The following is a 15,757-nucleotide window of genomic DNA, read 5'->3' as shown; positions in this document are numbered from 1 at the left end:
ATGACCAGCCTTTCAAAGCACTTCATGGCAACAGACGTGAGTGCTATGGGTCGATAGTCATTTAGGCAGGTTACCTTTGTGTTCTTGGGCACAGGGACTATGGTGGTCTGCTTGAAACATGTTTTTATTACAGACTCAGACAGGGAGAGGTTGAAAATGTCAGTGAAGACACTTGCCAGTTGTTCAGTGCATGCTCGCAGTACAAGTCCCGGTAATCCGTCTGGCCTGGCGGCCTTGTGAATGTTGACCTGTTTGAAGGTCTTATTCACATCGGCTGCGGAGAGCGTGATCAAACAGTCATCCGGAACAGCTGGTGCTCTCATGCATGTTTTTACCCCTATACATATCTGCCTTTATCACTCCAGTAGCTCTGCACATTGTAAATATGATATTGGAACTGACCCTCTATATAGCTTCTTACTTTCTCGTGTTCTTCTTATTTCTTATTTCTATATCTTGTGTGTTTTTGTTCTACCTTATGTTATTTTTAGTTCTACATTGATATTGATTACTGCATTGTTGAGTTTAGAGCTTGCAAGAAAGGGATTTCACTGTACTTGGGCACGTGACATTAAAACTTGAAACTTGAAAGTGCTGACTTGCATACAGACTGCATGTCTCGAACCTCACAATCTCCATCGCCTCCCCCATGTCCTCCAAGCTAGTGACCCGTGGGCCTTGCTCAACATGTCTGCATGAATACAGTGAAATTAGTTCGAGGAGAAGACTCTCAAAGTCACAAAGACGACCCTCTGCTCTCTTCCTCTCATGAATAAATTATTATGTAAATAATTAATCACTGCTTTTGTGTGTGTTTTTTGTGCACATGGGCCGTGTGATAATGTGTGTATGTATGTGTGTGTGTCTCTGTGTGCATGTGTGCGTGCGTATATGCAGTACACTGTATCTCTCATAAAGTGTGTCCTTTACACTTGTTTGGGGGGGAAGTGCCTCCACACACCACAGTTGTCTTTTCATCCGTGTATACTGCATGTTCCTATGGTAAAGTGTGAATAGCAAAAAAAAAAGTGTTTTATGCATGGTACGTGAGCGTCATTCACTAACAGTCTCCAGAGAGAAAGTTAAGAATATAAGCTTAAGAAGTCTAGTAGGATAAGAAGTTGCCTGTTTGCTTGATGTTAATCATAGCCTATCACTCTGCCCTCCGCTCCTCTGCTCTCCTCTGCCACCAGCCTGATAGACGCATTGAGACGAAGAGCTGCCTGACTCTAGAAAAATGATGAATATTTAATCCCGACAAAAGTGTAATTAGTGAAGCCAGCCCTCCACCCTGCCACTGGGCTAAGATGGACCAGGACGGTAGTCGACTAGCATGGGTAGTCGGGGTACTGTATGTCTGACTGGGGATGGGTTGGACCTGGAATAAACAAACGCCTCTTATGGTTCAGATCCCTTGCTCTGTGGCTGGGCGGCGGGCTGATCCCATTAGGATGTGTCCGTGCGGAAAGCGTCTGGAACGCCACAGCTCTCTACGTCGAGCTTTGGAGATTCAGGCTGAAAGGACGGAAGCTAAGCTAATCATAGCGTTTAAGACATGTCAGCCCAGGCCCCAGAAATGAACGCAGATTAATCATTAACGTTCTATAGCACTGCACTGTGATTGTCAGGGGAGTAGAGGGCGTGTGTGCTGGGTGAGAGGTGAGACATCTGTGTGTGTGGCAGCGTGTGTGTGTGACAGCGTGTGTGTGTGGCAGCGTGTGTGCGTAGCAGAGTGTGAGCGTGGCAGCGTGTTATGGAAAAAGAGAGTGGATTATGTGTGTTTGCAAAAGGGGTGGTAAGTGGATGCAGTGTTTATGTATTTTGTGTGTGTGTGTGTGTGTGTGTGTACTGCATGTCCAGGGACAAATTACATAGGTGCTCTTGTGTGTATGCCAGTGCTGCGCTGGTTGTTGTTGTTGAAGGAGGATAAGGGGGGTAACTCTATTCCATATTTCATTACGGAGCAACGACATCTCTCTCTCTGTCACAGCTGTCGAAAGGAGCAGACCAAGGTGCAGCGTGTTTGTAGTTCCACATTTTTATTTAATCCGTGAAACTTTGCAATACATAAATAACTGAATTTGACAAAACAAACCGTGACGCAGAGAGAAACAAACACTACTCAAAAGATAATCACCCACAAAACCCAGAAGAAAAACCCCTACTTAAATATGATCTCCAATTAGAGACAACGAGGACCAGCTGCCTCCAATTGGAGATCATCCCAAACAAGCCAACATAGAAATACAAAAACTAGAATCTAAGAACATAGAAAAACACAAAACATCCCCTGTCACGCCCTGACCTACTCTACCATAGAAAATAACATCTTACTATGGTCAGGACGTGACAGTACCCCCCCCCCCCCCCCAAAAAAAAGGTGCAGACTCCGAATGCAACTTCAACAAAAACAAAAAGGGAGGGCAGGGTAGGGTGGGCAACTCCTGTTTACGTCGCTGGAGGCTCCGGACTGGGGAGCGTCGCTGGAGGCTCCGGACTGGGGATGCGCACTGGAGGTCTGATGCGTGGGACTGGCATAGGTGGCGCCAGACTGGTAACACGCACCTCAGGTCGAGTACGGGGAGGAGGCACAGGACGTACTGGGCTGTGGAAGCGCACTGGAGGGAGAGTACGAGGAGCAGGCACAGGACGTACTGGGCTGTGGAGGCGCACCGGAGGTCTGATGCGTGGGACCGGTACAGGTGGCACCGGGCTGATGACATGCACCTCAGGGCGAGTGCGGAGAGGAGGCACAGGGTATACTGGCCATGGAGGCGCACTGGAGGTCTGGAGCTTATGGCTGGCACAACCCGTCTTTGCTGGATGCTCAACCCAGCTTGACAACTGCAAGGTGCGGGCACAGATCGCACCGGCCTGTGAGTGCACCCTGACGACACAGTGCACATCACCGCATAACACGGTGCTTGCCCTGTCACTCGCTCCCCACGGTAAGCACGGGGAGTTGGCTCAGGTCTCCACCCTGACTCTGCCAAACTCCCCGTGTGCCCCCCAATTTTCTTTTGGGGGTGCCTCTCGGGCTTCCGTTGTTGGGCATAGCATCGCCGTTGCACTTGCGCCGTTTCCACCTGCTTCCATGGCAGGGTCTTGTCCCCTGCCATTACCTCCTCCCAGGTCCAGGACATCCTCCATTCTCTCTTCTCCCGAGCCTAGGATCCTTGCTCCTCCTGGACACGCTGCTTGGTCCTTTTGTGGTGGGTGATTCTGTCACGACTGTCGAAAGGAGCGGACCAAGGTGCAGCGTGTTTGTAGTTCCACATTTTTATTTAATCCATGAAACTTTGCAATACATAAATAACAGAATTTGACAAAACAACAAACCGTGACGCAGAGAGAAACAAACACTACTCAAAAGATAATCACCCACAAAACCCAGAAAGAAAAACCCCTACTTAAATATGTTCTCCAATTAGAGACAACGAGGACCAGCTGCCTCCAATTGGAGATCATCCCAAACAAGCCAACATAGAAATACAAAAACTAGAACCTAAGAACATAGAAATAGAAAACATAGAAAAACACAAAACACCCCCTGTAACGCCCGGACCTACTCTACCACAGAAAATAACATCTTAATATGGTCAGGACGTGACACTCTCTCTCGCTCTCCTGCTTGTGCTGTGTATACTATGTGTGTGTGTGTGCAAGATAACATTTATGCACACTCACAGGAATCTACCCACACACTCACACACACTTACGCTGACAGTCTCACACAAACACACATACATACGCATACGCATAAGCACACGCACACACACACACACACACACACACACACACACACACACACACACACACACACGCACACATTTAAATGTTCGTGTTTTTAACTCTGCATCATTGGGAAAGAGCACCTGTGCTATACGGCGCATGAGACAAATACAATATCATTTGATTTTACAATACTTTATAATATGATTTCTCTCATAGAATGAAATCCCTTTTGTGGGAAACAGGGAAATGCAGCACGACAACTGAGACACAGAGAAAAACGTAGTGAGAGGAGAAGAGAGTGGAAGCAAGCGAGAGAGAGGATGAGAGAGAGACGAGATGATGGTCAGACAGAGGGAGGCTCCTGGCTGTCAGGGCACTGGATAAAGATGAATGGTGTGCCACTGCTCTCCAGCCAGCCAGAAAAACACCATGTCCGCTCCTGTTTCCCTTTCTATCATGCCACAATCAGCAAAAGCCCCGTCACAGAGACAGCACTGCGCACAGACACACTCAAACACACACACAAAGACACACACAAACACACTCACAGAAACACACACACGAGGAGAGGAGAGAAAGCACTCATGGTATTTACAAACAATCATTCATTGCAATGACCCACATACTGAGCGTTCTCCCAATGAGTCCCTCAGTCTCCCATTGCTAAGGCAGCCATACGCATGGATGGACAGATGGAAGTGACCTTATCCCCTCCTGTCTCCTCTTATTTCCCCTGCTCTCTCTCCTCTCCTCTGCCCTTCTTCTTCTATTCCCTGCTTTCTATTTCCATTCTCCTCTCCACCATTACTGTCCTCTCCTCTCCCTCACCTCTCTCGCCTTTCCTTTCCCTTCTCTCCTCCTCTCCTCTTTTTTTACCTCTCTTCCCCCCCACCTGTTCTCTCTCCATCTCTCTCTCTCTCTAGCCATCTCTCTCTCTCTAGCCATCTCTCTCTCTCTCTCTAGCCATCTCTTTCTCTCTCTAGCCATATCTCTCTCTAGCCATCTCTCTCTCTCTAGCCATCTCTTTCTCTCTCTAGCCATATCTCTCTCTCTAGCCATCTCTCTCTCTCTCTCGCAATCTCTCTCTCTCTCTCTAGACATCTCTCTCTCTCTCGCCATCTCTCTCTCTCTCTCTCTAGACATCTCTCTCTCTCTCGCCATCTCTCTCGCTCTCTCTCTCTAGCCATCTCTTTCTCTCTCACTTGCCATCTCTCTCTCTCTCTTTCTCTCTCTCTTTCTCCCTCTCTCTCTCTCTCCCTCCCCTCTCCCCTCCCCCTATCTATCTAGGTTTCATGGCTGTCCAACATGGGATATGGGTGTCTGCAGGAGCTAAAGCTCCACTCAATAAAGGATCCTCATAATGGAACGGGAGGATTTGTAAAGCTTTGCATTGTTCCCCGTATTCATACAGCATAATGGGACATTTCCGTCAGACTGGCGGGGACTGGTGAGGATCCCAGCTTATAGAGCTGTGAGCCCCAGGCTTCAAATGAGTCTACTGAATATAGCCAATATCACTGACAGAGACACACACAAAGGACCACTATAGACTATTCCCAGAAAGACTCAGACTAAAAATGAATACGTAGAGAGCGAATGGCCACATAGTCAAACGGCATTCCCGCTCAGAAAGACTATACCGATACAGACACACTTAGAAACACACAGACAGAAATCTGTTTCACCACACAACACAAACCTATAATTAAAACCAACAGTCGCTATGCAGACACAATACGTGTTTAGGTTACTTCGTGGAGGATGGTGTCGATTTTCCAAGAAGGTGACATAGTGATCTACTCCTCGGTATGAAGAGTACAGCTGGCTGGATGAGAAGGTTGTTGCCATGGTGTCAAAGTGTTTCATATTAACTATGACTGACTGAATGGTCCTGGAAGTGTTTTCTTCCCCCAGAGGGTGTTGTTTGTCGTTATCTTCTATATCTGTCTATCTATCTTTCTGAATCATTGTTGCGGCGGTGAATGTCTGTGTTGTTGTGTTGCTGGGATGTTTGTAGCGATGACTGTGTTTCTCTGTGTGGATATAGCAAGTGTTTGCTCTGTGTTTTGCCTGGAGTGCTCCTCATGAATATGGCCGTTCACACAGTGAACAGGTACAATGAAGCAGGAATCAAACAGGAACACACAGGTACTGAAAGGTATGTACTCCACACATAAAAACCTCACAAAGAACTCAATAACGCACACATACAGAGACAATCAAAGCATTTAGCCACAGGCATGCACAGGTTCACATTTCGTTACCAATCAATAGACAGCACACACACACACACACACACATACAGTAAACACACACACACACACACACACACACACACACACACACACACACACACACACACACACACACACACACACACACACACACACACACACACACACACATCCTGCAGTCCTGATGAGAGTGCTGCCATGCTGCAGTGCTACTCTGGAACATCCAAACAGACCTTGTCTGCACAAAGCTCTATATCTGTCATGTCAACTGCATCCCGCTGCCACGGCAACCAATGGCCACTGCTACAAAAAGCATTACCCAAGTCAATAACCGCACAAATGGCCATAGCTCCGTACACTCTCTTTGTAGTCAGATCAAAACATAAACACACACAGACACATGGGCCCAAACGCGCACAAACACAGGCATACACAAACGCACGTACGCTCACACACAGACACACAGACACACACTACAGGGCTGTATGGGCCGTTGGTGAAGGGGAGTGATGGGGTGTTGTTATGGAAGTGAATGGATGCAGCAGGTCTATGCTGAGTGGGACAGTGGTACAGTGGTACAGTACTCACAGCTCAGAGTAGAGGACGTGCAGGTTGCCCACATTGTCAGTGTAGTTGGCTGGGCTGAGCCAGGGTAGAACCAGCAGCAGTAGAGCCTTCATGGTCGATACACAGTCAGCTCTCTCTCGCTCTCTTTCTCTCTTTTCTCTTTCTCTTTCTGCACCGGAGCGCTCTTCTCTTCTCTCCCCCCCGACTTCCTCCTCCTCCACTTCCCCCTCCTCTTCTCCGAGCCTGGCCGTGCTGACCCTCTCCCTTTTTCCCTTCTTTCTTCAGAATAGCTCTCAGGTCTAAATGACTCCCTCTCTTCTTTCTGTCTCCCCTTCCCTCGTTCTCTCCTTTCTGTCTCCTCCTGTCTCTCTCTCTCTCTCCCTCAGGCAGGCTGTGTGGTCATCTCAGCCGCAGAGGCGAGTGGGCCAGCTGCCAGAGGATGAAGAAGAAGAAGAAGCAGCAACAGAAGTAGAGGAGAAGTCCTGCGGAGGTAGAGGATGAAGAGGCGGAGGAGGAGGAGGAAGAGGAGGGAGGATACCCAGGGGAAGGTGGCACATTTGGAATATGATTTGAGATGTGCAGGCTTTAATCTGCTCTAGGCACTAGCGACGTGTAAGAGGATTTGCGCTCGCACGAGTGTGTGTGTGTGTGTGTGTCTCCCTCCGTGTGTGTGTCAGAGGGAACAGCGCAGCCTGTGACTTATACTGCAGCAGCAACCACTAAGAGGGAGAGATGGAGCAGACCAAACCAAGGGTAGAGGGGGGGGGGGCACCTGGGGCTTCTCTGATTGGTCACAATCCCTCTCCCTCCCGCACTCACACACAGCTACTGCATTAACCTCCCCCTGCCTGCACATACGCTGGTCGGCTGACTCTTAACCCCTCCCCCTTAAAGATGGGTGGCAGCAGATTGGTCTGATCGCTCCAAAGACCTTACCTACATGTGTAGAAAAAAAACACAAAACGAGAAGGGGAGAGGAAAAACACACTGCCAAATCAATATTCATCACAGAGATACAGTAGAAGCCTGTTATTTCTGAATGAAGTGAAACAGACTGACAGAGTGGGAGAGAACAGAAAAGGGGAGCTTACTGTTATAATAATTCTTCATTGAACCAAACCAGTGGTCAGATGCCCATATATTTATTCAGGGAAATTGTTGTTGGGGTGTGTGAGTTGGGACAGGGAGATGGGGGGATGGGGGGATGGGGGGGATGAGAGAGGCTGAACCATGTTTGATATCTTGAGATTGGGGCTGGGTATGGATAACGAGGGCATGGTTAATAAAGGGGAGTGATGAGGGCACCGTAAGGTGACATAAGTGCAGGTCCAAGCAGACTGTTTTTGTTGGGAGTGTTCACCGGGCTAAATACACGCAGTGAGTGGACAAACCATTAGGAACACCTTCCTAACATTTAGTTGCACCCCCTTTTGCCCTCAGAACAGCCTCAATTCGTCGGGGCATGGACTCTACAAGGTGTCACAAGCATTCAACAGGGATGCTGGCCCATGTTGACGCCAATGCATATGGGAAACTGAAAAACCCAGCAGCGTTGCAGTTCTTGACACAAACTGGTGCGCCTGGCAGCTACTACCATACCCACTTCAAAGACACTTCAATCTTTTGTCTTGCCCATTCACCCTCTCTCTGAATGGCACACATACACAATCCATTTCTCAATTGTCTCAAGGCTTGAAAATCCTTATTTAACCTGTCTTCTCCCCTTCATCTACACTGATTGAAGTGGATTTAACAAGTGACATCAATAAGGGATCATAGCTTTCACCTGGTCAGTCTATGTCGTGGAAAGAGCAGGTGTTCTTAATGTTTTGTACACTCAGTGTAGATCTCTCTCTCTCTCTCTTTCTACATCTTGTTCTCTCTTTTCATTGCTCTCATCTCCCTCCTCTCTTTCATCCCTCTCGCCTTTAGCTGTAATTAGAGAGCCAGAGGGAGTGGCTGACGGTGGTGGGAGAACTTTGATCTCCAGTCATGATAACACGTAACACTTCAAGCCTGCAGCGTCCCACATTTATCTGCTTTTCCTATCGCTCCATCTCTCTCTCCTCTCAATTCCTCTCCCAATGCATTTCATTGCCACTTTTTCCAACATTGATTCTCTCCTCTTTTCATCTTAGTTTTTTCATCATCTCTCTAGAGTATCTAACATCTCCTTTACATTCCATTCCATTAATCTCCTCTCCTCTCCTCTCCTCTCCTCTCCTCTCCTCTCCTCTCCTCTCCTCTCCTCTCCTCTCCTCTCCTCTCCTCTCCTCTCCTCTCCTCTCTTCTCCTCTCCTCTCCTCTCCTCTCCTCTCCTCTCCTGGTGGTTAGTAGTGGTTTGGGAGTAGTCTCAGTGTAGTGCTGTTTTAAGGTGCACCAGAGTAGGCACTTAACTGGTGTAAATAGCCCATCCCAATGAATATTTCATGGGTAAATATGTGTGTGTGTGTTTAGTTGTGTGTTCTGTGCTGTGGTGTGAGCAGTGTGAACCACACAAGGCCACGGGCTGGCAGGAAATGTAATGTAATTGGATTGTCACAGGATGCAGTTTGAAAGCAGAAACCAGTCTGGCCCAAAGAAGTCATCAAACACACTCAAACACACACACACACACACACACACACACACACACACACACACACACACACACACACACACACACTTTCGTACACAGTCCGATACACACTTCACACACACCCACACATTAAGAATATTTGCCTATTTCTATTCCTCTTCAGTTTTCGATCTCAAACCCAGTCTTCCAGAAGGAGAGTAGTTGAGGCTAGACGAACCAATAGAGCAGAGGTTAGTAAAGTGCAGGGTTTTTTTCTTGCTCAAAATGGGGCTTAGGTGGTGGCCGTGGCCGTGGGCGTGGCCAATGGCGGTCGGTGATCAACATTTTTAGAGGCGCTCATCTTGGCCGCATGATTTTTTGTTCGTTTCTGTTTTAAAGCTAATTTCCTGCAATTCTACACATTTTGCTATGGGGCTGAGAAAGACACTCTGTCACTCAAATGGCGAGGGGCTGAAGCTAATTGGCTAGAAATTGAATTGGGTGAATTTGGGAAAATGCCGCAGCACAGCTTCAAGGAAAATAGTCGCTTTCAAACTAGGGATTTTTTGGCTAATTGAGGTAAAACAGGAATTCTGCTCATAGATTATACTCCTGAATGCATCATTTTTTTTGAAATTTTGATATACAACATTAGCATTTACTCACTCTAGCATGGTGGTGGAAAATGGTGTTTCATAAAGAAAGTATGCATATCGCCATTACATAAAGTTAAGGAGGAAATCGAAGCCTACGCAGCCTGAATGCAAAATGTTTCAGCTACGAACCGGTCCATGAGGGATAAGAATGTATTACTGGCTGCATACAATGTATTTGGACGGTGAAATGACACGACTCAATATCGCCATCTGCCCCCCCCCCCCCCCCCCCCCCCCGCACACACACATCGGGAAGTGGCAGGGTCAGAAAGGTCAGGGACAGAATGGCCACCTGTCACTGCAGAGATCAGAGATCAGCCCTCTGGCACATAGCCAGGTGGACTTACATCACACATACACATACACAACACTAACACATACACAACACTAACACATACACAACACTAACACATACACAACACTAACACATACACAACACTAACACATACACAACACCAGCATATACACAACACCAGCATATACATACACAAAGGCCTGCACGTAAGCACACACGCACATAGATCCATGCATTAAAGCACACATTTCCTATTACTGTCTATGCGTATGGACAGACAAGAACCAAATCTATTTTCATGCCCGTGTCTGTGTTTCGTGTCCGAAATGCCACCATATTCCCTTTATAGTGCGTTACTTTTGACCAAGGCTCTGGTCAAGCACACTATATAGGGAACAGTGAGCCATTTGGGATGCTCAACCACGTAAGAACACAAAACAAGGACCTAAATCTCTTCAATACTCACAAACTCACTGGCATGCAAAGGGATTTGTTCATTTCCCGTTCATCTCATGCTTTGACAGAGTTCTTTACTTGACTTTTGCACGGTAATCTGAATTTAGACAAATCCATCTCCAATCCCACATTACACAGACAGCACTCCCCAAAGGAACAGCATGTACGTATACTGAAAGACATGAAGCACCATGCTACAGGCACAGAAACACCAAGCATGGAAGAAATCAATGCACAAATGCCTGAACACGCAAGCAACCCAATGACCTGACCAAAACATGAACAGACAAGTACAAGAACGTAAACACAAGCACTGCAACTACACACACATTCAAAAGCCAAGTACAAATAGTTAACATATTTTCACTGGGAAAGGCACTTTATAAATGTATACGGAAAACTCACTGTAAAAGGATTTGCAAGATAAACAGGCTATAAACACCTGACCATAAACACACCTAATGAAATAAGACCATAAACCCTACATCATAAACATAACACGCAACCCTGCATGACATCAAGCATAGGACCGCAATTACTGGACCGCAAACACAACCGCAAACACAGGACCACAAACCCTGAACCCAAGAAAGTGCCGAACCCCGAGCACAAAACCAAAGACCTTATGAGGCGGGTGTATCAGGCTGGATGAGCATTCCCCATTCAGGCCAGAGTGTCTCTTCTCCTCCCACAGGACGTAGCCTCTCCCCTCTACAGATAGATACTGTAACACCTCGTGACTCCTCCCAGAGAGGAGCTGGTCCCCAGAGACCCCTGGCCCACCCACACCACACTCACACATCATGAACGAGATGGAGAGGTAGATATGGAGGACGGAGGTGTGAGTGACAGGACACCCGAGGATGAAGATTGAAGGAGGGAGGGGAGAAAGGGGGTGAACTTCGAGGGGATTGCAGTCTCAGGAGATAGTTATGCAATCACTATCACTTTATGGGAAACACATTGTTGCACAGTCCCAGTGTATAGCTCGGGAGTTATTTAGTAATTACCCTGTGGGCCTCTAGGCTAGCAGAGTGTTAACGAGCGCTAATGAAGAGAGGAGCCAAGACACTGAACAATGAGCAGCCAAACCTCTGACTCTATAATGATAAACAGAGGAGCTGGGCTGGTTCAGATGAACGAACCATGGGGAGGAAGTGTGCTCTCCCCCTCTGGGACTGGAGGGGGTGGGGACAGGGACAATAGGGACGTGGGGGTGGGGATGTTAAGTGTGTGTGTTAAACGGAGGTCAACACAAATGTACCACAACAACGTTATGAGCCCTGAGAGAGAGAGAGAGGAGCAGATGGGGAAAACAGAACACAAATAATAAACACGCAGCAGTTATTATGGGTGCTGCAGGTAGCTTAGTGGTTAGGGCGTTGGGCCAGAAACTGGAAGGTTGCTGGATTGAATCCCTGAGCTGACAAGGTAAAAATCTGTCGTTCTGCCCCTGAGCAAGGCAGTTAACCCACTGTTCCCCGGGTGCTGAAGATGTGGATGTTGATTAAGGCAGCCCCCTGCACCTCTCTGATTCAGAGGGGTTGGGTTAAATGTGGAAGACACATTTCATTTGAATGCATTCAGTTGTCCCTAGAATATCTAACTGTGTTTAGGAAGACGTATGTTACAGACATCCTGTGGGTGTGGAACGCTCTTACAGTAGATTGTGGGTAAAAATGGTGACATGCATGTTGGGATTCTTAGTTTTTCTCCTAACTGTTCTTGATGTGTCCCTCCATCTCTCCCCGGGGCAGGGCATCAGTGCAGTGGGTTAACCTGTCTGGGCTAGGGGGCAGTATTTTCATGGCCGGATGAAAAACGTACCCAATTTAACCTGTTAGGGTATAGGGGGCAGTATTTTCACGGCTGGATAAAAAAATGTACCCGATTTAATCTGGTTACTAATCCTACCCAGTAACTACAATATGCATATACTTATTATATATGGATAGAAAACACCCTAAAGTTTCTAAAACTGTTTGAATGGTGTCTGTGAGTATAACAGAACTCATTTGGCAGGCAAAACCCTGAGACAGATTCTGACAGGAAGTGGATACCTGATGTGTTGAATTGACTTTAAGCCTATACCATTGAAAAACAAAGGGGCTGAGGAATGTTTTGGCACTTCCTATTGCTTCCACAAGATGTCCCCAGCCTTTACAAAGTGTTTTGAGTCTTCTACAGTGAGATCTGACCGAAGAAGAGCCTTGGAACGGTGATGGCCCATTAGACACCTGGCGTGCGAGTTCATGTTGGGTACTCTCATTCCAAAACGTTTTAAAAGAGAACCCAATGGTCCGCCTTGAATTTTATTCAGGTTCTGGTTAAAAAAGGCCCTAATGATTTATGCGATACAACGTTTGACATGTTTGAACGAACGTAAATATATTTTTTCCGTTCGTGAAGTGAAGTGAAGTCCGGCTGGCTTAGATCATGTGCTAACAACACAGAGCTTTTTGGACATAAATGATGAGCTTTTTTGAACAAAACTACATTCGTTATGGACCTGGGATTCTTTGCAAGTGACATCTGATGAAGAGAATCAAAGGTAATGGATTATTTACATAGTATTTTCGATCTCTCCAACATGGCGGTTAGTCTGTATCGCAATGCGTATTTTTCTGGGCGCAGTGCTCAGATTATTGCAAAGTGTGATTTCCCAGTAAGGTTAATTTTAAATCTGGCAAGTCGATTGCGTTCAAGAGATGTAAATCTATAATTCTTTGAATGACAATATAATATTTTACCAATGTTTTCTAATATTAATTCATTATTTTGTTGTCATGACTTGACTGCCGGTATTGGAGGGAAACGATTTCCTGAACATCAACGCCATAGTAAAACGCTGTTTTTAGATATAAATATGAACTTGATAGAACTAAAAATGCATGCATTGTCTAACATAATGTCCTAGGAGTGTCATCTGATGGAGATTGTAAAAGGTTAGTGCATAATTTTAGCTGATTTTATGGTTTTGGTGACGCCTGTCTTTGAATCGACAATACATTACACACAGCTATTGTCAATGTACTCTCCTAACTTTATGCTTTCCCCGTAAAACCTTTTTGAAATCGGACAACGTGGTTAGATTAAGGAGATGTTTATCTTTCAAAGGGTGTAAGTTAGTTGTATGTTTGAGAAATTTGAATTTTGACATTTATTTGGTTTCAAATTTGCCGCTCTTGAAATGCACCTGCTGTTGATAGGGTTCGCCACGGGTGGCACGCTAACGTCCCACATAGCCCCAAGAAGTTAAGGTGTGCTGGGGTAATGTGTTATTATAGTACATAGTGGGTATGATGGGGGTACGAGACCTACCTGTTCTTGATGTGTCCCTCTATCTCTCCCCGGGGCAGGGCATCGGTACAGTGGTCAGAGAAGGGGCAGGCCACGGCCAGCTTGTCCAGTAGCTTGTGCACCAGCAGGCTGGACTTGCGGCAGTTCTGCAGCATGAGATGGGTGCGGTCCACGGGGCAGAAGTCACTCTCCAGCAGGAAGCTGGTCAGACACTCCTGGCAGTAGGTGTGTCCGCAGGGCGTGTCCAGCGGCCTGATAAACGGCTGCAAACAGATGTGACAGATGAGGTCATCGTCCACCTCGTCTCGGTACAGGTACTCATGGTTCTCCTCAAGGAGATGTCTCTGGCCGCACACCTGGCACAGCTCCGGGGGAGGGGACTCCAAACCGCCGGTGCCAATCAATGCAGGTGGTGGGAGTCGTTGTGGGGGTGCTGATGCCGTCGCCATCACCATGGCAACATGAGGCACCTCAGCCAATTCAAACTCCCCCTGGCTACTCATGAAGAGGGCTCTTGGACAAGGGGGCTTGGTATGGTGCTGTGGGGGATCAGGTAAATGTCATTAAATGTAAAGGTCCATGGAGCTGTACAGAGAGACAGAGAGAGGCATGGATATTGGATCAAGCTGGAAGGGTGTGACAGTGTTCAGAATGTCAGCGTTCTCTGAGCTGAGCTACAGAACTTGGTGTTGCATAGACACACAAGCAGGCAGGCAGACAGGCGCACACACATAGACATACCCTCAGCAGTGAAACATAGAGCAGGAATCACAGCCACTGTGAGAGCGGGCGACAGGTAGCCTAGTGGTTAGAGCGTTGGACTAGTAACCAAAAGGTTGCAAGATCGAATCCCTGAGCTGACAAATGTAAAAATGTGTCGTTCTTCCCCTGAACAAGGCAATTAACCCACTGTTCCCAGGCCGTCATTGAAAATATGAATCTCTTCTTAAGTTACATGCTGAGTTAAATAAAAAACACCAACATCCCTTCCTTCTAATTTCACTCCTTTTCATTTGTGTGCTCTCCTCTGGCAGAGAAGGCTGATATCGAACCACTGAGGAACTCCTTTGTTTCTCTGGCTACACATTGCATTCACATCCAGTACGTGTGTACTGTGTGGGACATATTATGCACGGTATGAGACAGCGCTCAGAACCACGACGTCATCTCAGAGTCAGGCGGTCTCGCCTGGCACACCGCCGTGAACAGATGGGCAGAGACGACTGGCATCCAAGAACCACGTCACCCTGGCAACGGCCATCTTTTCTGGAGCAACTCTTGGGTCGTCCCGCCTGATTGGCTATCACTTTGGCTAACTATGTTATACATAGTCTGACGTTGACTGAAATCCACTAACCTTAATGGGTTTCAACCCTAGAATTAGATCACACATTTCAACACACTGAGCATCAATGCTCATGTACTGCAATGCACAGTGACTAATCGAGCATAAAGTACACCATACGCTGTCAGAGATAACCTTTGCCTATAGTGTGTGAGAACTTGGCGTGAGGGTTCTCTTTAACCTATAGCACACCTCTCCATCTTTGCGTGTGGTTGGGGGTCAGGTGAGAACCCAGAAGGTACTACGCCATTTTCCATGACACGTTCAATAGCCTTGAAAAGGTGACACACCTGACTGTAACAGACGGCATTCAGTAACTGCGCACACACATATACACGTGCACGCCAATGACTGTATGGTGCACAATAAGCACTGTACACTAACAAACATGCCCACTAACACCCAGAAACGCTCATACATGAACACGGATGCAATACACATTACCTAGTTGTGAACACACACACAGACCTTGGCTTACATAAGTGGCCTAAGAGGAAAGCTGTGAGTTATGGCAGTCATCAAAGCTCTGTTTGTTTGCTGTGTGTGTCTGGGAGGAGGACCGTTGTAATAACAGCAGTCTGAACAGTACTATAATCAAGTTAAAGCTCCCTG

The 15,757-nt window shown here is 47.0% G+C and overlaps 1 protein-coding gene across 5 annotated transcripts in view; it reads right to left on the bottom strand.

Moving 5' to 3' along the window:
* The window catches only part of lnx1 (ligand of numb-protein X 1), a 69,607-nt gene that overhangs the window by 45,649 nt on the left and 8,201 nt on the right, over positions 1–15,757 (bottom strand). The window contains exon 2 of one of the 5 annotated variants that reach the window (XM_029750818.1): positions 13,822–14,385. The exons of 1 other annotated variant lie outside the window; for it this stretch is intronic. In XM_029750818.1, the coding sequence (XP_029606678.1) occupies positions 13,822–14,303 (482 nt within the window). In that variant the 5' untranslated portion in view covers positions 14,304–14,385. Of the gene's footprint in view, positions 1–6,557; positions 7,256–10,510; positions 10,558–13,821; positions 14,386–15,757 lie in introns of those variants that run through there. 3 more of the 5 variants (XM_029750819.1, XM_029750822.1, XM_029750820.1) reach the window with 3 other exon arrangements.

The sequence above is a fragment of the Salmo trutta genome, chromosome 4 (genome assembly GCF_901001165.1).
Source record: "Salmo trutta chromosome 4, fSalTru1.1, whole genome shotgun sequence".
NCBI lineage: Eukaryota > Metazoa > Chordata > Actinopteri > Salmoniformes > Salmonidae > Salmo > Salmo trutta.
This window is presented reverse-complemented; position numbering and strand designations above follow the sequence as displayed.